This window comes from Rhinatrema bivittatum, chromosome 12 (assembly GCF_901001135.1).
Source record: "Rhinatrema bivittatum chromosome 12, aRhiBiv1.1, whole genome shotgun sequence".
NCBI lineage: Eukaryota > Metazoa > Chordata > Amphibia > Gymnophiona > Rhinatrematidae > Rhinatrema > Rhinatrema bivittatum.
Genome location: NC_042626.1, coordinates 18254084 through 18275179, shown reverse-complemented (window position 1 = coordinate 18275179; position 21096 = coordinate 18254084). Strand labels below are relative to the sequence as shown.

The 21096-nt window shown below is 48.5% G+C and overlaps 1 protein-coding gene across 3 annotated transcripts in view; it reads left to right on the top strand.

Moving 5' to 3' along the window:
- The window catches only part of HMGA1 (high mobility group AT-hook 1), a 48299-nt gene extending 29602 nt beyond the window's left edge, over nucleotides 1-18697 (top strand). For all 3 annotated transcript variants that reach the window (XM_029573806.1, XM_029573807.1, XM_029573808.1), the window contains 3 exons: nucleotides 10498-10578; nucleotides 11798-11848; nucleotides 15627-18697. In XM_029573806.1, the coding sequence (XP_029429666.1) occupies nucleotides 10498-10578; nucleotides 11798-11848; nucleotides 15627-15683 (189 nt within the window). In that variant the 3' untranslated portion in view covers nucleotides 15684-18697. The remainder of the gene's footprint in view (nucleotides 1-10497; nucleotides 10579-11797; nucleotides 11849-15626) is intronic.
- Nucleotides 18698-21096: the final 2399 nt, after the last annotated feature.

Below are 21096 nucleotides of genomic sequence, written 5' to 3'. Positions count from 1 at the left end.
ATTCCCATTTACAGGGAGGAGCACAGCCCATTACTATTGAAGAAATAAACTCTACTGTTTCTAAACTTCATCCAGCTAAAGTCCCAGGGATAGATGGCTTGGGATCAGAGTATTATAACACTTTGAAGACAGAAGTAGCTGCACCCCTATTATAAATGTATAATTTTTGCTCTTCCACTGGCCAGTTCCCTTTGTTTGCTAACCAGTCATTGATTATTGTATTCCCCAAGGCAGGAAAAAATCTAGAACTGCCAGAATCCTATAGGCCAATATCCCTAATTAATGTAGATGTCAAGCTACAAGCCTCTATAATAGCAAAGCACCTTAAGTTAGTGATGCCCGAGCTAATAGCTCCTGGTCAAACTGGATTAGTTTGTGGATGTCCTGGTGCAACCAATGTTAGGAAATTAATAGCGGCACTTGGGTATAAGACAAAAGAGAATGAAAAGGGTATCATAATTAGTTTAGATGCCAAAAAGGCCTTTGACAGGGTGCAATGGGAATATTTATTTTGGGCCTTAAGGGCTTTTGGAATCCTGGAACCTTTTTTGGACTGGGTGTCCTTGCTGTATTCGGGTCCACAAGCCCAGATATTAGTCAATGATATGGTCTCTGAGCCCCTTTGACTTCTGTGGAGGGACGCGTCAAGGTTGCCTCTCCTATATTTATTAGCAGTTGAACCGTTGGCCCTAAAACATTAAAGCAGATGCCTTTAACTGAAACTAAAATCTGCCTTTTTGTGGATGACATGTTGGTATTTTTATGAAATCCCATCATATCTCTTCCTGTCTCTATCGCTAATGGAGCAATTTGGGACCTCTGCAGGCTTAAAGGTAAACGTTTCCAAACCTGAAGCCTTACCTATTTTATTACGCACCAAACAATCCTGGTCTGGCCATTTTCCATTTAAGTGGGCCTCCTTTCATATCAAATACCTAGGTGTTCTTATACCACAAAATTTATCTAAATTATAGAGCTTAAATGTCTATCTTGGAAATTCAGGAAAAATGACAGGCCTGGCGAGGTCTGCTCTTTTCAAGATGTCTTTATTACCCAAATTACAAATGCTCCCGTGCTGGCTCTCTGCAAAAGGTGTTGGTAAACTTTGTTCGGTGGTTACTACTTTTATACGGAGAGGCAAGTCGGCAGAAATATGGGGGACAGAACTTGCCTGACTTCCGTTTTTACAATATGGCCTGCAAAATGAGATTTGGATGGAAATGGTACCTGCGAGAATTTAAGTTTGATGTGCCTAATTTGGTTTTGGAGCTGATGTCTCCTTATTCCCCTATGGGTGTTATGCATGTTAAGCCTTCCGAATTCCCCAGCTATATAAAAAATCATATTTTGCTTAAACCAGTTTTATTGGCCTGAAAATATATATGTCTCCGGTGGGGGCTGGCAAATATGGATTCCCTTTGTGGGCAATCCAGAAGTTAAACCAGGATTATTTAATTCAATCTTTCATAGCTGGAAACGTAATGGGCTGAGGGATGTTTCCCAATTTTATTGCAAAGGGCGTTCCACAATGGTCTCCTTTTGAACAACTACAGATCCAGTACCAGATTCCACACAAACATTATTAAGCTTATCTTCCAGCCAGGCATTGTGGGGTAGATTTTCAAAGGGGTACGCGCATAAGATATGCGCGTACCCCCCCCCCCCCCGAAAACCTGCCCCCTGCGCGCGCAAACCCTGGGACGCGCGTAAGTCCCAGAGCTTGCATGGAGGGGCGTGTCGGGAGTGACGCGGTGTTTCGGGGCGTGGTTCCGGCCCGGGGGCGTTCCGGGGGCATGACAGCGGCCCCTGGACCAGCCCCCGGACCGGAACATGGAGTGTGACAGCCGGCCCGGTGCGCGCAAAGTTACGCCTGCTTTGAGCAGGCGTAACTTTCGTGATAGAGGTAGGGGGGAGGTTTAGATAGGGCCGGGAAGGTGGGTTAGGGAGGGGAGGGTGAAGGAAAGGTCCCTCCGAGGCCGCTCCGATTTCGGAGCGGCCTCGGAGGGAACGGAGGCAGGCTGCGCGGCTCGGCGCGCGCAGGCTACCGATTTTGGGCAGCCTTGCGCGCACCAACCCCAGATTTTAATGGATTCGCGCGGCTACGCGCATATCTATTGAAATCCCGCATACGCTTGTTCACGCCTGGTGCGCGAACAAAAGTACACATGTGCGCAGATTTATAAAATCTGCCCCAGCGTGACTAAATTGTTGGAAAGAAATCTGGTGGTGTTTACTGAAGACTCTTATTCCCTTGTTTCAAATTTAGCAGGGCTCACATAATCTTTCATCTTGGTATAAGCAACGCAATTTTTAAACACTCTGTAGATATGTTCCCCACTAGCATCGTTTTGGTCTTTGAACTCAGGGAACTGTGTCAATGCAAATGATGTGTTCCTTTTTTTTGTATTGGCCTTTCCTCCAACTATAGATTCAACTTTTCAGGAATTACAATGTAAAATCCATCATCATTGCTATAGACACGGTCAAAGCCTTCTGAATGTGAATCGCTGAATCAGATGATTGTATCAAATGTAGCACGGCTAGAAGCACTTTCTTAGATATTTCCCTTTTGGGAAGCCATGTTTTCTACAGATTGAAAAATGGTTACTAAAAGCTCCCCCTATGAAGGGACAACACTCTTACAGGCCGATGAAATATCAGCATGCGTTAAAATGGGCACTCATGATTGAGCGCTTGCTCTCTTAACACGCGCCGATCCACCTACCCCGGGCGCTCGGTTTAATATTTAAATGGGCTACCACGGTAGAAAGAAGGCGCTAGGGGAAATTTTGCTGCCCTAGCGTCTCCTCAGCATTGGGCTCCCAAGAGAGGTGGTTATCAGCGGGTTAGGAAAATAGACGCTCAGTTTTACGAGCATCTCTTTTTCTAACCTGGGTGCAGCCACTGGTTAGGAAAATGGAAGCTTGTTAATTGAGCGTCCGGTTTCCTAACCTGACCACTGGCAACACTTTTTATTTTTTTTTTTTTCTGTTCCTCTGGCTTAATATCGCCACATTATTAAGTCGGATGAACTACAGAAAAGCAGTATTCTCATTTTCTCTCTCTCTCATCTTAGACAAAAGTATAAACCATCATTCTGCATCCTGATAGCAGCATTATCCTTTTCTACTCTGATATTTGAATCAGAAGTTATAACAAAGAGATGCAGTGATGGTCTGTGCAGTATTCTTGATTTAATCTCAACGTTTACGGTAAATTTCCACATTTTTCTTCAATTACTCTGTAAAGAAATGTTTTGAAAATTAAATTAAGAAGCTGGTCTCCCTGCATAACTGAAGTCAAATACAGAGTTTAGCCACTTGTCAAACAGATAAGATAGGAAAAAAGCTAGGATAGGCAAAGGGATTAAATACAAGCCTGAAGTTTCAGCAAACAAAAAAACTAGTGAGGTGGCGTAAGAAATCATTGACTAACAAAGTAGCTCCAAACAAGCAAAGCAACAGGAATGGAATAATTAGAATTCTCCTCGTTGAAGGACAAGATTCTGTAAAGAATTCGAAAACTGCGCCATGAAATTGCATTCTGTGTTCGAGAAATCTGTGCAGCCCCCCCCCCCCCCTCTGGAATTTTGTAAGGTAATTAACTTCAAAGACCTGTGCCAGGACCTCAAGCAAAGGAGCAAGGCACCCCCCTCCCCCCCTTCCTGGTGGTAGGTGCCTCCTCAAACTCATTAATACAGTCAAACCTAAAACTGGCTCCCCCACTCTTCTGAAGCTTCATTAGCACTACCAGCCTGAGACATCTTGCAGAGAACTGCTAATTACTACTGTGATCCAGAAATTACAATGGCAGACACTAATCTCGCAGCAATCAGGTCTCTGAAGACAGAAAAAACGGAAAACCTAGCCCACCGAATCCAAGTAAACAGTCTTGCTGACATCAAAAGCCTTCGAAGAGTATTTAAGTGCTAAGCAAACTTGTCAATAGAACTAGACAAGGCTTGGAAAAAGCAGAATACCCCTGCCACTCCATGCCAGATACCCCAGTGTTTCCCTCAAGGGTAGTAAAATGCACAGAGCAGCAGATACTGCCATAAGAAACTTGCAGAGCAGACTGGATGGACCATCTGGTCCCTTTTCTGCGGCGGAGCGCACTGTTAACCCGCGATTGGATGCGCGTTTTCGACGCGCTAGCTTTACCCCTTATTCAGTAAGGGGTAATAGCGAGTCGAAAACGCGCGTCCAATCCCCCCGAATCTAATAGCGCCCGCAACATGCAAATGCATGTTGATGGCCCTATTAGTTATTCCCGCGCGATTCAGAAAGCAAAATGTTCAGCCAAGCCGCACATTTTACTTTCAGAAATTAGCGCCTACCCAAAGGTAGGTGTTAATTTCTCCGGGCACCGGGAAAGTGCACAGAAAAGCAGTAAAAACTGCTTTTCTGTGCACCTTCCGACTTAATATCATGGCGATATTAAGTCGGAGGTCCCACGACTTTTACTGGATCGGCCCGTTAGTATGTATGCATGTAGAAAGTAGCCAATGCAGTTTTACAGTTGTTTCACATATGGTGAGCAGACAATCAGTCGGCTCAAATACAAATGGGGCTGGTTCTTCCAATAGGCAAACTAGACAGTTGCCTAGAGCAGCGGTTCTCAACCAGTGTGTCGCGGCTTCCCGCTGTCCCACTGCCCCGTTTGTGCTCCCCTCCATCGCAGCGAGATGCACATATATTCTTCTACTAACACTGCTGCCATTCCATCCGGGCAGGAAGCTGGCAACGTCAGCAGCATGGTCCTTTCTTCATCCTGCCTCCCGCAGCCTGGAACAGGAAGTGATGTACAGTGGGGTGGGCGGGAAGAAGAGAAGACCATGCTGCATAAAGTACTGGCAGCAGTACGGGCCCGGACCAAAATGAAGTGAATGCAGCGATCAGTGATGGGAGAAAGAACAGAGTTAGCCCACACGGCTGATGGAATTCTTCATTCTCGGGCCGCTGGGGCTGGAGAAGGAGGCTCCCCATTTGTGCTGGGGAGGAGGGAAAGGTCGTGACTGAGAGCGAGCCAGAGAGGGAGAGAGAGCATGTTTGTGTGATTAACACAAAGACTGGTCAGGGAGGTGACTGGTTGTGTGTGTGTGTATGTGTGTGTGGAGGTCACTGTTGTGTAAGAGACAGAGACTGGTCTTGGGGTCTAATTGGTATGTGTGTGCGCGTGTGACTGGTTGTGAGCCCTAAGGAAGAGGACCGAGAGGAAAGAGCTTCAGCAGTCACTGCTGCTTCTGGTGAGTGCTATAGGCCTGCAAGGGAAAGGAGTAGGAGAGTTGCTGGAGAGGGTAAGTAAAGGTGGCTTTTTAAGTTTATTTTTCTTGATTGACTGCCATTTTAATTATTGGATATTATGTGATGTCTGCTGTTAGAAATATTTTATTGATATTTGGACAATTTTTAATAATTTTTATGAGTTTTTAATTATTGGATGTTATTCTTTTCAGCTGTTTTGTAACATTTATTAGTTTAGCTTTACAATTATTTCTGTGTGGGGATCTATAGCAGCTTGGCTTGTTCTGTTTTCCTAATAGGAAGTGTATTAGTGTTTAGGGCCTGGTTTAATCTTTGTAGTGTTGTTACTGTTTGAGTGTGTTCCATAATGCAGGTGTAACTTTGTACGGATTAGTTTGTGTGCATTATTGCAGATCCTGGGACTGTGTTAGGTGCTATATTTCTCTTTCCATTTCTCCAGGTTTGCACTGCATGCACATTGGCATTTTTTGTTTTCCATTCCAGTTTCTGTCTCCATATTTATAACTTGTGGTCTTTCTGTACTTGGTGAAGGTCAGCTTTGTTTGTTTGTCTGTCCGAGGTGAGGTATTTTACTAGCATGTAGGCATTTGTATCAATCTTATTTGTTGTATTTTCTCAATAGGACATGCATTAGTGGTAAATTACTGTCTTTTCATAAAGAGGGCTATTGTGCCTGCCAGTAAAGGGAGTTTGTTTGGCTTTTACTGAGATGTCGTCAGACCCAGAATATCTTTTTTGTATGGTGAGTTGTATGGGTAATGCCCTAGTTCTGCTCTGCACCCATTGTTGGGGATTGAGGAGGTTCCTGAGGATGCAGAATGTATGTTTACATTTAGCCCCGTGACGGTCACATGTTCAGTGTGTCACGCATGTGAGAACCATCTGTCAGGTGTGTCCCAGCCGAAAAAAGGTCGAGAACTACTGGCCTACAGCACCAAACGCTTGGGGGTGGCAAAATCCCACCAGCATGAGACCCAGAGAGGGAAAGCCAAATCTGCCAAAGAAGGGAGCGCTGGAGCTGCGACCAGTGGGCAAGTTGGGAGTGGGGGGCGAATGACCGGATTCACCTAGGGCGTCCAGTACTCTTGCACTGGCCCTGGTTACAAATGTTACTTACTTGAATCAGAAAGGTAGCTCATGCTCCTAGCAAAGATCAACTCTCAAGAATGCTTGCAAAATTGAACTGTGAAAAAAACATTGACTGGGATCGCGATGAGTTATTGAAGGACATTATAGCAGAATTAAAAAAAAACCTCCTGTTCCTCCAGATCAGCACACGGTCTCCAATCCAGCACAGTGAGGACGCAATCAAAGTGCGTTCCGAAGCTTCAGCTGCTCAAGTTCATGCATCCTCTGGAGAGCAAGAGGCCATCCTCAAACTAGAAAGAGCTAGAACTGAGGAAGAGAGAGAGAAAGCTGTCACCGCTGCCATGGTTACTTCAGCAGCAGCCGTGCACAGAAAAGCTGAATTGGCTGCTAAATTAGAAGTGCTGCACCTAAGTGGAGAGGTGGCTGCTGCCGAAACACAAACCTGGAGCATGAAAGCAGCTGCTGAACAGGAAAAACGGGAGATTCGGGTTATCCACGTTGCTTTAAAGAATCCCATCCAGTGCGCTAGAGACGGTCTTAGACCAAACCTCCCAGGCATGCCTGCTCACACTTGCCACCCAAAACAGAAGAGATATCAAATGCTGGAGCAGGCCAGCCTCCACCAAGAAGTAGGTACCGGGCCTGATAGAGATCAAAACCCCAAACTTTGGCCAACAAAATGGCACTCCACTCATTCTCATGCACATGCACGCCTTACAGCTGGCTCATTGCTCAGGTGTATGCATGCCTTCGACATGACAGCTCGCGTGGATTGGATTCAGGACACAGCTGCGAGAACGCCATCAGCAAGAGCACCCGTCACCTGCTATTTGCATGAATCAGGGGTTCCTGGCAACCTCGGTACTCCTTCATACCTAAAACTGTTACTGTGGAGGAGAAATGGTGCACACGTCACGATGACACGTCACAAGTATCTTGAACAAAGACTGAAACATCAGATTCATCAGAATTGGTCAAATACTAGGGATGTGCATTCGTTTCCTCCGATTAGGTGGTACACGTGTATCTCACTGACTCTATAGTACACATGGGAAATTGACAGTGTGTGTGTATCTCATTATTAAAACTACACATATACTGTCTGTTCCACGTGTACTATAAAGTCAGCGAGGTACGTATGTACCACTGAATCAGAGGAAATTAATGCACATTCCTGTCAAATACTTGGTTCGCCGTGAGCTTGTCAACACAGGTCTCACCAAATCTGACGACCATTCAGAAAACTGCAGAACATGGAGATGCTCCTTCAGAGACAACATTAAGGACCTAGGCATCACTGCAAGTGGAAAGATCAATATCTTGATAAACTGGTAGGGAGGCGAATCCCGCAGACATGTGAAGGGGCTGAAGTCAGTATACATTGACAAAGATGTAAGCAATTGATCTACATATCTCATCCCTTATCTCTGTATCCTGATAGAAGCATTATCCTTTTCTACAGTGATATGTGAGCCAGAAGTTATAACAGGGGACTCTGTGATTATCTGTGCAGTATTCTTGATTTCATCTCAACATTTTTACAGTGAGTTTCCATGTTTTCTTCAGTTACTCTGTAAATAAACGTCTTGAAAATTTAAGAAGCTGGTCTCCCTGCATAACTGAAGTCAGATACCGAGTTTAGCTACTTGTCAAACAAGCAACTCGCTGTGCTAGGACAAGACATTGGTGATCATGTTCAGCACAAGGTGCCTAAGGCCAATCAATAACAGGCCTAATGTAGGGACCTCCATTTTCGGCGCTTATTTTCAGTTGAGCTTATGCTCTCCAATTACATGCTGAAAATAGGATCTAACTTAGGGCCTGAGTCATGACGGCAATTCTCCCACTCTGTGTCTATGGGGAAAATGCCTTGATGAATCCAGGCCCTTAGGTTGCTAAATGTAGGTCCTCTGTTTTGTTTTTGTTTTTTTTAAATATTGGCCTCCTATCGTGTTTGGGAAGACACAGGCCATAAAACCTTCTCTTCTGAAATGGCTCACAGCTTGGAGAATGAAGTGGCCATGCCTGAGACTCAGAATAAACCAAAGGCCTGCCTTGGGAGGCTGGGGGGGGGGGGGGGGGGGGGGTGGGGGCTGAGCCTGCATCCAGCTGAAAGTGATGGGTGTCAAAGCAGTACAAGAGTTGTGATGGGGAAGGGAGGTTATCTACCCAGGAGGAGAAGGGCACGTCTGAGATCAACCGGAGAACTGAGTCCGCCTGTAGGTCCAAAAGCGGGATGCCTAGCAAATCAAAAGCACAGCATCTCCACCAGGAACTTACAGAGTCCAACTCAGAGGGACTGTGCCTTGTCCATGGATTTAAGCCTCTACTGCCCTAGGCGCAAATAGTTTTCAAACGATTCTGGGGGACAACATAGGTATTAGCCAGGCAGTCACTTCTCACTGTTAACCAATTTATTGATGCTTTTCTCAGGAGAACTAATCAATATATTTCTTTTCCTGGAAAGCACAGCACCAGCAACAAACCATGAAAGACTTTTATGAAACTGCAATCTTCCCATTAGTTTTGAGGGCAATCAGGCCACCTGCTCCTATTGAGAGGGGCTACAGGAACAGAAAGTCCTTCCACTCTCTTACTATACAAATGACCTGTGCTGCCAAAAGCTCCTCATTGATAAAGTTGCAGGGTTTCCTGAAGGAAGAGGAGCAGGAGACAGAGAGGCGTCAGCCCCCACAGGCCTGAAGAAAGAGGAAGAGTACCGTGGGCCACAGGGGCTGAAGAAGGAGACTGTTGCTGTTGGTCTTGTGCTTCTGGGGAAGGGACAGTGAGAGAGAGAGAGAGTGTGTGTGTGTGCCCATGGTACTCTTCCTCTTTCTTCAGGCCTGTGGGGGCTGACGCCTCTCTGTCTCCTGCAGCTGAACAGGGAGCGGTTCAATGTTATTTCTTCTGGAGTGGGCAGGGGCCACGCTGCTCAGCTGCTGCTGCTTGTTCTGGTCCCCCGTACTGCTGCTGCTACTCCTACTGCTCTTCACTGTTGCGCGGGCCCGATAATGCTGTACTTCTCACCTCTGCTGGCGAGAGCATGGCCTCAGCTCCTTCCCGCTCACGTGGGACCACGCCATGGTGCTTTCTCTTCCAGGCCGTGTGGGCGGGCAGTAGAAACCATGCCATTGCCACCCCCCTGACTGGTGGCACTCTAGGCAACCACCTAGTGCTTCCACCAGCCCTGCTTAGGAGCATAAGTTCAGCTGAAAATAGCCTCCTAAAAACTGTGTGTGTGTGTGTGTGTGTGTGTGTGTGTATGAGAGAGCAATATGGTGTTGTGTGTATGTACGAGAGAGAGGTAAACAAAGTTGGAGACAGATCAAGAATCCTTAAAAGAAGATTCTTTATTAAAATTGTGAAAGTTGCCCGACTCAGGCCGAGTTTCGCCCACATCTTTTTAAGCTTGCTCACGGTTGCAGGAAAGGGGGACGGCACTTGGCACATCTTGCCAATCAGGCGAGGGTTGGGCCGGGTAAGCGGCAGGGAGTTGCTGAGCTGGAGCAGGTGCAACGCCTCGTCCCTCTCTCATCTCCTGACTGCGCCAGGCCCAGAGCAACGCTCAATCTGATTTGGCCCTCTGCCCTGCCTCCATCCTCTCTCTTTCGTTGCTGCCTTGACCGGGTTTTATAGCGTCCGGTTACGCTCTTAACCGGACACTGTACAGCCCATGGGAGAACTGGACTGTCCAGTTCCAAGCCGGAGAGCTGGTCACCCTGCCCACACGCGTTGCGTTCATTGCAGAGAGGGCTACGCGACGTCCCGCCGGCACATCTGGTCCATACCTGTGAACGGATGCTCTCCGTTTCAGGACCTGTCATCTGGAACTCCGTAGGACTGATCGCTCAAGAAACTCATTGATTTACCCTGGCAGTTTCAGACTAGGTTAATGTCCGTTTCCCTCCACGTGTAAAGCTCTTGTGACCGGTTCATGGAAAGGATGTGTATATCTGTTGTTTTCATTTTTTACCATGATTATGCACGTTTCATTGTGAGCCGCCAAGAACTATGACTTGGTAGCCTAGAAAAAAAAATTTTTTTAAACAAACATTTGGCTAAAATTTGTGGAGGGCAACGAATGCCATTTGCACCATCCTGATGCGTTGCAGGCGTCCCTTTAACACCTGCGTGTCGCCCACAGGAACCCAGCGAGGCCCCGGCCACCAAGAGACCACGGGGGAGGCCCAAAGGAAGCAAAAACAAGAGCTCATCCAAAGCAAGGGTAAGCGCGGCTTTTCTTCCATGGGGAGCGACTGCAGGACACCCCCCCCCCCACGCGCACACACACACACACACACACACACACACACTTCTCCCTGCTCGTCTTCTGTTTCCAGCAGCTTGTACTGGAGCGTTTTGTGAAATTATTCGGCTTCTTCCCAGACTAGGTAACAGCGGCAATGCAGGACACTCTCATCCGTCCGTACCCATCGCTTCCTTCCTCTCGCACCGGTCCGTCGGGATTTTAATTGCCCAGTACCCATCGCTTCCTTCCTCTCGCACCGGTCCGTCAGGATTTTAATTGCCCAGTATCCATCACTTCCTTCCTCTCCTAGAATCTGATAAAGACCCTCTGCTCCATTTCCTTTCCCACAGACTCTGGGAGTTGTCCGGCATTAGCCCAGGATCAGAAGGGAGGGAGCGGGTTCTTGAATTCTCTGATTGCTTTTGCCCCCCACTGCCTCCACTCTGAGGCCAATGCAAGCATCCACCTCCCTTTCTATGAAGAAAAAGTTCCTTACACTAGGCCTGAGTCTACCCCTTCCACTCCCCACCCCCACCTGATCCTGGATAAACCTGAACTGCCAGAGTCTTGGGTGAGGGACATCTGATTTCCTTCTCCAACTTCACATTTATCAGATCTGACTCCAGTACCCTCCAGAGCCTGCATTATTAGTCATTTTTCAATCTAGGTACAATATGTCTCTGCCCCATAGAGCTTACAGTCTTAAGTGGAGAGCTGAGGCAGTGGGAGTTAAAGGAGCAAGCCCTGTGGGGCTTGCTAGAATAATCAAAGGAAAACTCCGCCTGAAATTTTGCTTTGCTCATTGCCCACAGAACAGCATCCACACACAGCTGGGTCTGCTTTTCGTGTGCATATTTTTTTCAAGACAAGATTTTGGTTATTGAAAACAACCCATTTAAGTGCCTCCCCCCCAGCCAAACCGCACTCCTCCAGACATATTTTTTGTACCCTTTTTTGGAGGTGGGGACTGCGTTTTACCCCTGGTGTTGGTTTACTGGTTCTCAGCCCATTGCTAGGGTCGCTCCTTCTGCCTGGGAGCAGCAGTGCCCTCCCGTGCCTTCCCACTCCTAGTGATGCCAGCTGTTCATGGAAATCCCTTTTTTTTTTTTTCTCCCCCTCTCCGGGACAAGGCTTGCTTTTTAAAAGATTATTATTATTATTATTTGAATTGACAATGTTGTTTTGTGCATTTTAGAAATCGGGAGGTGCATCTGGAAGAAAACTCCGAGGCAGACCCAGGAAATCTGTAAGTGGAGTCTGTGTTTTGAGTGGGCGGGCAGCTCCTAGGGGGGTAACCTCATTGTAACAATAAAAACCAGCACTTATCAACTGAGGGTACTCAGCAGGAACAAACTATAAAGGTCATTCAAGGTCAAAATCCATTTTTTCACATCAAAAACTACAGGAGGAATTTAAAGTCTTCCAGTCTTCTCTTCCGTTTCCAGGGTTGTCCGTCTTTTTCTGTTTTCCTCTTTAAGAGTTCATGGAGGGGGTGGTTCTGGGCTCCTAGGGATTTGGAGGGGTTTGGTTTTTGGGTTTTTTTTGTTAACGCTGCCCCCACCCTGTCCCTCAGCTCAGGATTCAAGCGGAGTCAGTGACACATTTGTTGATGTCCAGGAATGCGGGCAGCCCGAAGGGGGAGGGAGCGACGCAACCTATTAGTTGCTTCCTGTCCGATCCCCGCTGCCCTCAGCCTGGCTGCACGCCCTCCCTCTGCACAAATCTAGATTTTATGAATGAAGTGGGGAGGAAGTGGAGACGGCTGAGTCAGAGTCCTACTGTGCTGTGAGTCATGGCTCTCACCCTGTGTGTGTGTGTGTTCCTTTGTGAGAGAGAGAGCGGACATGTGTGTGTGAGGTCAGGAGGGTGCCCATCCCTCTGCACAAATCTAGATTTTATGAATGAAGTGGGGAGGAAGTGGAGACAGCTGAGTCAGAGTCCTACTGTGCTGTGAGTCATGGCTGGCTGACTCACTCTCTCACCCTGTGTGTGTGTGTGTGTTCCTTTGTGAGAGAGAGAGCGGACATGTGTGTGTGTGTGAGGTCAGGAGGGTGCCCTCCCTCTGCACAAATCTAGATTTTATGAATGAAGTGGGGAGGAAGTGGAGACAGCTGAGTCAGAGTCCTACTGTGCTGTGAGTCATGGCTGGCTGACTCACTCTCTCACCCTGTGTGTGTGTGTGTTCCTTTGTGAGAGAGAGAGCGGACATGTGTGTGTGAGGTCAGGAGGGTGCCCTCCCTCTGCACAAATCTAGATTTTATGAATGAAGTGGGGAGGAAGTGGAGACAGCTGAGTCAGAGTCCTACTGTGCTGTGAGTCATGGCTGGCTGACTCACTCTCTCACCCTGTGTGTGTGTGTGTTCCTTTGTGAGAGAGAGAGCGGACATATGTGTGTGAGGTCAGGAGGGTGCCCTCCCTCTGCACAAATCTAGATTTTATGAATGAAGTGGGGAGGAAGTGGAGACAGCTGAGTCAGAGTCCTACTGTGCTGTGAGTCATGGCTGCTGACTCACTCTCTCACCCTGTGTGTGTGTGTGTTCCTTTGTGAGAGAGAGAGCGGACATGTGTGTGTGAGGTCAGGAGGGTGCCCATCCCTCTGCACAAATCTAGATTTTATGAATGAAGTGGGGAGGAAGTGGAGACAGCTGAGTCAGAGTCCTACTGTGCTGTGAGTCATGGCTGCTGACTCACTCTCTCACCCTGTGTGTGTGTGTGTGTTCCTTTGTGAGAGAGAGAGCGGACATGTGTGTGTGAGGTCAGGAGGGTGCCCTCCCTCTGCACAAATCTAGATTTTATGAATGAAGTGGGGAGGAAGTGGAGACAGCTGAGTCAGAGTCCTACTGTGCTGTGAGTCATGGCTGCTGACTCACTCTCTCACCCTGTGTGTGTGTGTGTGTTCCTTTGTGAGAGAGAGAGCGGACATATGTGTGTGAGGTCAGGAGGGTGCCCATCCCTCTGCCTGTGTCTGTCTCAGAGTGTTTTGCACACACCAGCTGTGTGTGCGAATGCCACTCTGGGGCTACCTGTGTGTTTTGTATGATTATTTGGATTTATTCCTTTCCAAGGCAGGATATAACATATCAGAAAGGCAGCATACAATTGTAGTCTGAAGAAGGAGCCCAGGAAGGATTTAAAATAAATCAACAGTCACTCAACTTAAATAACAATATCTGTGCATGAGTTTGCATGTGTGTGAGCAAGTCCTTGCGTATCCCTGCCTCTGTTAGGGCGCGTGTGTGTGCACATATTCTGTCTCTATGCACGTGTCACCTTGGGCCAAACTTTCAAGGCCCATGCAATACGCGTAAACTCTGGTTGCCTGTATGTAAATGGCTCATTAGAAAACCTGCCTATCCTTTGCGTGCGGCCCTAGCTCAATCATGCGTGTACTTGGAGCACACAGAAAAGCGTTCCACGGGGAAAGGGGGGCAGCGTTCAGATTTCCGCTCGCTCTCGGTGTAACTTTCTGCAGGGCAGTTTGCGTGTCTGGTTCCCGCAGGCGCTCCTGTCTCTGAAAATCAGGCTCTTTCAGGCCGATACTATATCGTGTGCCGAGCCCTCACACGGGCTAACGAGCTCTTGGAATTGCGTTTTGGACGCGCTAGGCTAGCACCCGACGTACTAAGGGGATTAGCACGTCCAAACCAGCGCGTAGCTAATAGCCTCATCTCTACATGCATTTACACGTGTTGAGTGCTATTACCCCCCCATGTAAAAAAGATTATCATGTGTCCGATGCGCATATTTTAACACGGAAAACTTAACGCCAGCCCTAGTGCTGGTGTTAAGTCTTTACGTGCTCCGAGCCGTCAGAAAGCCACAAAAAATCCTAAAATACTGCTTTTCTGTGGTTCCTCCTACTTGGGAGCCGCAGGGAGCAGCATGAAAAAAAAAAATCTTGCGGGCGGTCAGATTAGGGAAACGTGCGTCCTTTTTCCTAACCGGCGAGCAGCCACTTCTCCTGGGCGCACTAGGGACGCACAATTTATCCCTAGCGCCTCCTTTTTAGCGCGGCCCCCTCATTTAAATAACGCATCGCGCGCCCAGGGCGCTCCATCATGAGCCGACATTGCGCCGGCCTGTTTGTGTGTGTGTGTGCGCGTTGCTTCTCCACCGGAAGATCTTGATTCTCTTAACCCTTTTTAGAAAGATGATTTTGTGGTGTGGAAGTGCCAGGCACCTTCCTCCCTGGCTAGAGGGAATCCAGTTCAGAGGATTAAGTATAAATAAATAGAGCCCTGGTCACTGGTTTTGCGTGGCTTGAGGGAGGAAGCCAGGCAGGAGCCATAGCAGAAAGGCAGAAATCAGGCTGCTGTGCAGGGTTGCCCCCTTGTGGTACTTTGGCTGTATGACAGGTGGTGAGTGCTCTCTTAAACGGACGTTGAATTAGGAATCATCAGAAGAACCCAGGCCTGGAGATGTCCACTTAAAACAGGAGAACCTCTTTAATAGGGACTATGTGAGCAGACAGGCTGGTGTTCTCTACAGCGTGCCACTGTGGCCATCTCCTCCCCTCTGGAGGGGAGGTCCTTGAGTTGGTGAGCAGAAACAGGGCAAGAGAAATCAGGAGCCCCTGTACCGTAGTTTCCTGAGAGGCAGATCCGGCGTGGAAGAGGACCAGCAGGGGGCGCTTGTTCGGGGCCCCTCTGATGAAGCTGGAGCGATGTCACTGAGGCAGAGCTCCAGTGCGTCCTGATGCCAGTCCTGCTGATGGATTGTGCAGAGAGCTGGAGGACAGGCCAGGTGCTGATGGAGGAAATGCGGTGTCCAGGAGCCAGCTGCAAAATTTTGTGGAAATAATAACTTTTTTTTTTAAGTTTTAAAAGGGTGAATGCCCTCAGCAGAGTTTCTACCTGGATCTACCTTTTTTCTAACCCTTGTCAAGGTATCATCATCCGGTGACCAATGCCGCTAACTGTTACTTAAAGCTGTCCCGGGCAGTCGTGATTGTTAGGTGATGTTCTTAAGCTTCGGGGAGTGAATTCCACCAGTAATGGGTTTTCTTTTGGTTCCTTCCCTTGCAGGAGAAGGAAGAAGAGGAGGAGGCAGGGTCTCGGGAGTCCTCGGAAGAAGAGCAGTGAAGCCCCCTCAGACTAACGCTACCTCACCGTCACTTGGTGCCCCAGTCTCCTGTTGGTTCCAGGCCTCAAGACCTCAGACATCCGTCTCCCACTTTTGGGGCAGGGGCAGGGGAGCCTCCCACTGCTGTAGCACTGGAGAGCACTCCAACCCCTGCCACGGACTAAGAGAGAAGGTGCTGGGGAGGGGGGGGGGGGAAGGTGGGGAGGGAGCTCTCTGTCTTTATCCTCTGGGGACTGGACTCGGATATTTGCAGGGTGGGGGAAATCGGAGCCTGCAGGCATTGAGGGGTTAATAGAGGGGGGCGTGGAGGAAAAAAATGATTTTCTTGAAGTCGATATTCGGCCACGGAGCGGCTAGTTAAGTTAGCCGGATTAACGGGGATATTCAGCGCTTTGGCTGCGTCACTGGATATCCCCAGCTATCTTAAAGTTAGCCGGACAAGTATATCCGGCCAACATTAGGACGGCCGTTCGGCGCGACCAGAGTTACCAAATAATTTATGCGGCTAGCTCTGCTCCAGCCCAAAACACCTCCTGCCCCCCCCCCCCCCCCCCGGGAGCACCCCCGACTTGGCTAACTTCTAGCCGCATGCATCTCTGAATATATCCGGGTAGCCATTTAGTTGGATAACTTTTTTCAGTTCTCCGTCTAAATGGCTTTTGAATTTCGACCTCTTTATGTTTTGTTTTGTTTCTGGACAGGGTTAAAATTTAACCTCCGCGTTCCTGCTCCTTCCCTTTCAGGGACTTTTAGCAGGAGGGGAAGTGCTGATCTCCTCCTTTCCGCGTTCCCCCTCTTTCATTTTAAATCCCTTGTGTAGGGCTGTGTGCCTCTGTATTTTCATGGTGTCTGCCCCCTCCCGCCCTATATAAATTCCAGGTCCTTTTCTCCTTGATAAACAGATATTTCTGAGGCCCCACCCGAGTGATCATCTCCCAGGTGCTGCTATTGCTGCTCTGCTCCCCTCATCAACCCTGGGGGTACATTTAACGAGCCCGGTTTCTTCCGAGGGGTGGGGTAACTCCTTTGTGACACTAGGACATTGTAGGAGGTGGGGGGGGGGGGGGTCACTGACAGAGAACCTGACTGCAGAAGGCACAAATCTCAGTCTCTCTCTGCTGGGTCCCCTTCCAAGGGGATTATTCATTTTATAAAATAAATAAATAAAAATAAAAAAAACCCAAAAATTGCGTATTTAGCATTGAGAAACTTTTGTCCTGGCTTGTGACTGACGGTGAAGTAGATACAGGGTGAATTTAGTTAATCAGTGATCTGATCCTTGCTTATATCGTAAAGCTGACCTGTTGACTTCAGTAGAAGGTTTTGGGGATTTTTTGGGGCAAACATCAGATTATCTGCTTTGAGGCAAAGAGACCTCAGAGTTCCCATTTGACATGAAACGGGGAAACTAATTTTAAATTTGCCTTGAATGTGCTATTCCTGCTTCACCATCGACCACAAGACAGACAGACAGACAGAGAATTTTGCCCCAGGCTAATGCTCACCTTCAACCAATTTTGCACTTTTCCATTGGGTGCTGTCTGCTGGATCTCACAGCCAAGAGGCTGATGGAGAGGGTCGATCCTGTGGGAACTGCAAGGCGCACTGTCCCTGTCCTCACGGTGGCTGTCACGTCGGTAACTGCTGCATGCAATCCTCCTTCTGTCCCAAGCAGAAACGGGCTCTTCTGGCACATTGAGTGCAGTCACAGCAGAGAAGGCTTCCACCAAAAGGAATTCTGGGACAGAGGTGGTGGCATGGTTTCCATGGACATGCTCTCGTATCGAACCAGAGCCTTTACATACTGTTTAATTGTTTTGGGGTTGTGTGTTTTTTTTTTTTCCAGGTTAGGCCAGTGTTTGGCTGTTTTCACTTTTTATTATAATCGCATCCCCACTGCAGCTCTGATTGGAGGACCACAAATCCCAGAATGCACTGGGATGAGAGTTGACAAACCAGAGCCCTTCCTGCACCCTAACTCCATGTCATCACAAGATGCATTCCTGGCCTTCTGGTTCCTAGCCACCTGCCTTCTGGTGGACACGGACCTGTGGTGGGAGTGAGAAAACATTGGCTGGGCACTTGAGCTGTGCTGACATGGAGTCTGATTGGTATTTCATTGAAAATATGGTTGTTTTCTTTTGTGTGTGTGTATTAATGATTATGATCAAAGCAAACCAAATCCATGCGGCTCTCCTCACGAGTCATCTGCACTCACATCTACATTTTAAGGTTCTGGGATTTATTTTTTTTTTTTTACTGTTTAAAGTTGGTTTTACATAGAACTGAGTTTCAGGTCTTAATTTTTGGAATTTTTTTTGTTTTACATGTATGTTTGTTTTGTTCACGACTACCTCTGGCTAATTTTGGTTCTGGTACTGCTGCTGCTACTCTCGTCACATGGATTTCAGACCTCTTCGGTTTTAATTCTGTATACAGGTGATTTTATGCTGGTTTACTTCTGGCTAATTTTGTGAAGGTAATGGGGGACACGGAGACCCTGTGCAGATAATATTTCCGTTGCTGGAAGGGCGGGCTGAGGCGAGGGATCCTTTTGCATGTAGTATGTTTTTTGTTTTTTTTTAAATCTATTGTGTCAGGGGGAAGGGAGGGGAGCAGGGTCCTGGTGGTTTGTCTTGGGGGCCCATCCCTAACTGGGATGCCCCCTCCTTGCTCCTGTGAGTGGTGCCCTGCTGAGAGCTCTCTCCTTACTCTTCCCCCTGCTATTTGACTCTGGTCAGGGAGCCTTCCAATTCAGCTCTCATCAGAAAATCATCATGCGCTCTCTGCCATTCAGCTCTTCCTAGGGATTTATCAGCGCTGGCCTGTAGTATCTTTCCCACCTTCACTGCAGTGCTCAGCAGTTGGTCAGAGGAGGCTGCTTCCTCTGCTCCTCTTAGACTGACATCCATCACTATCAGGCCGATACAGTAAAAATCGCAGGATTCTCCCGGTGCGCGCACAGGCCACTCTCCTGTGCGCGCGATTCAGAAAAAAAAATTATTCAAATTAGGGCCCGCGGTAAAAAGAGGCGCTAGGGACACTAGTGCGTCCCTAGCACCTCTTTTTTGACAGGAACGGCAGCTGTCAGAGTTTGACAGCCGATGTTCAATTTTGCCAGCGTCTGTTCTCAAACCCGCTGCCAGCCACAGGTTCGGAAACCGGATGCCAGCAAAATTGAGCGTCCGGTTTTCAACCCTTGAGCCGCGGGCCGATTTAAAAAATTTTTTTTTTTTTTAATTATTTTTAACTTTTGGGACCTCTGACTTAATATCGCCATGATATTAAGTCGGAGGGTGCACAGAAAAGCAGTTTTTACTGCTTTTCTGTGCATTTTTCCGGTGCAGGCAGAAATTAACGCCAGCCTTTGGGTGGGTGCTAATTTCTGAAAGTAAAATTTGCGGCTTGGCTGCACATTTTGCTTTCTGTATCGCGCGGGAATGACTAATAGGGCCATCAACAGCCATGTGTATGTTGCGGGCGCTATTAGTTTCGGGGGGGGGGGGGGGGGGGGGTTGGACGCGCGTTTTCGACACGCTATTACCCCTTACCGAATAAGGGGTAAAGCTAGCGCGTCGAAAACGAGCGTCCAAACGTGGGGTACTGTATCGGCCTGTATGAGAGCAAGGTGCTAAGCCCTGAGCTATTGAGGTAGTGTATACCTGGAGACTGGGAATAAACCACACCAGGCAGGTGCATGGCCCATTTCCCTGCAGATTCAAAAGCTGTCAAGCTAGCAGGGTTGAGAAGCTTTTCAAGCAATTGTGACTTTTTTTAAAGCGCTTTTTCATCTCTGCCTTGGGCAGTACAGAAAATCGGAGGTCCTGCATGAGATCATCTCCCCCCTGGGAGGGAGAGAAGTTAGGGGTAGTGTGCTCCTTCCTTCCCCTTTCTCTTTCCCTCCTTTCCTCCTTCAGCTCTCCCTCGCTCCCAGCCCTCCCACCTCACGCGTTGGCAGGGCCTGGCCTCCCCTCCGGCGGTACTTCGTTGGCACGGCTCTGGCCGGCTCCTCTTGCACTGGCAGAGCCTGGGAAACTCCGCCAGCTTTTCTGTTGCCACTGCAGCACCTCGGCTCCTGCTTCTGCTGGTGGGACCTGGGCAACCCCAGCAGAGTCCTCTCTGCCACAGCATGTGAAGAAAAACTGAAAGCCCAAACCTTCCTCTGTGGATCAGAACCCACCGCAGGCAGGGACATGAGCTCTGCTGGTTGGGTCTGGGCTGTAGGCTGTCGTTTTGAAGATCCCCCTCCCTGCTTTTTAGAATGAGCAGCTTCCTCAGGGTCCAGGTAACGGGCAGGGACTCTCCTAATCTGAGGCTCCTTCAGAGGAGAAACCGGTGTCGCGGGTGGAGGTTAGTGAGCAGAAGATCATGGCGCCATCGCAGCTTGGAGCTGTGCCAGCACCTGGACCTCCAGGAAGAGGAAGCGGGCACCCAGTGGCCTGGATATTTTGTGCTTTCAAAATTTGGCGCCCTAGGCTTTTGTCTATGCTGCCTGTGTCTAAAATCTAGGCCTGGGTAGAGTGAGGGCTATGTTTAAGGCGAGTGATGCTTTCACTTAGCAGCATAACTATATATCTTCATACCCCTCATCCGACCTCATTATAAGGCCTTCGCCCCCTTCTGCTTTCCAGTTTAACTAGGACAGGCTTCACTCTACCCCAATCTCATTCACGGCTGTTTCTTTGCTATGCCTTCCTGTCCAGCTCATTCTTCCTCTTTTGGGAGTAATGTGTAGGGAGAATGCACTGGGGTAACAAAATCTATAGGAGAGCAGATGAAGACCACCAGGCCCAGCTAGTGCCCGTTAGCCTTTCTTGATGTAATACTGCAGCGCCTTGGTCATCTCTGGCACTTCTTTTTCTTTACCTCCACACCGTTCAAATGCCAAGAATCGATGCCCTTCCCCCGCAAGCAGGACCTAAGGCACCTGCATCTCGGAGAGGAGGCAACTGAAGAAGAGAGTGGGAGGGGCGGGGAGCAGGTGAGGGTCCCGTAACCAGAAGCTGGGGCAAGATTTTCCGCCAACCATCAATGCAGGTCTGGAAGGATAATTAAAGATGTTGTCTCACCTTGCTTGCCTTAACTCTGGCAACTACAAGAGAGTTTTAGGTGGTTTTATGGGGATCTGGAAAGGTGAAAGATTGCTGTGGTGGTTCAGGGAAAAGGGATAAAAACAACTGGCCAGGGGGTAAAACAGTGTAATTGGGGCAGAAGGGTGAAAGGGGGGTGGAGGTGTTGGGGAGAGGGGGTGAAACAGTGTAATTGGGGCAGGGGGTGAAAGAGTGGTGGAGGTGTTGGGGAGAGGGGGTGAAACAGTGTAATTGGGGAGGAGGGGGTGAAAGGGTGGTGGAAGTGTTGGGGAGAGGGGGTAAAACAGTGTAATTGGGGCAGAGGGGTGAAAGAGTGGTGGAG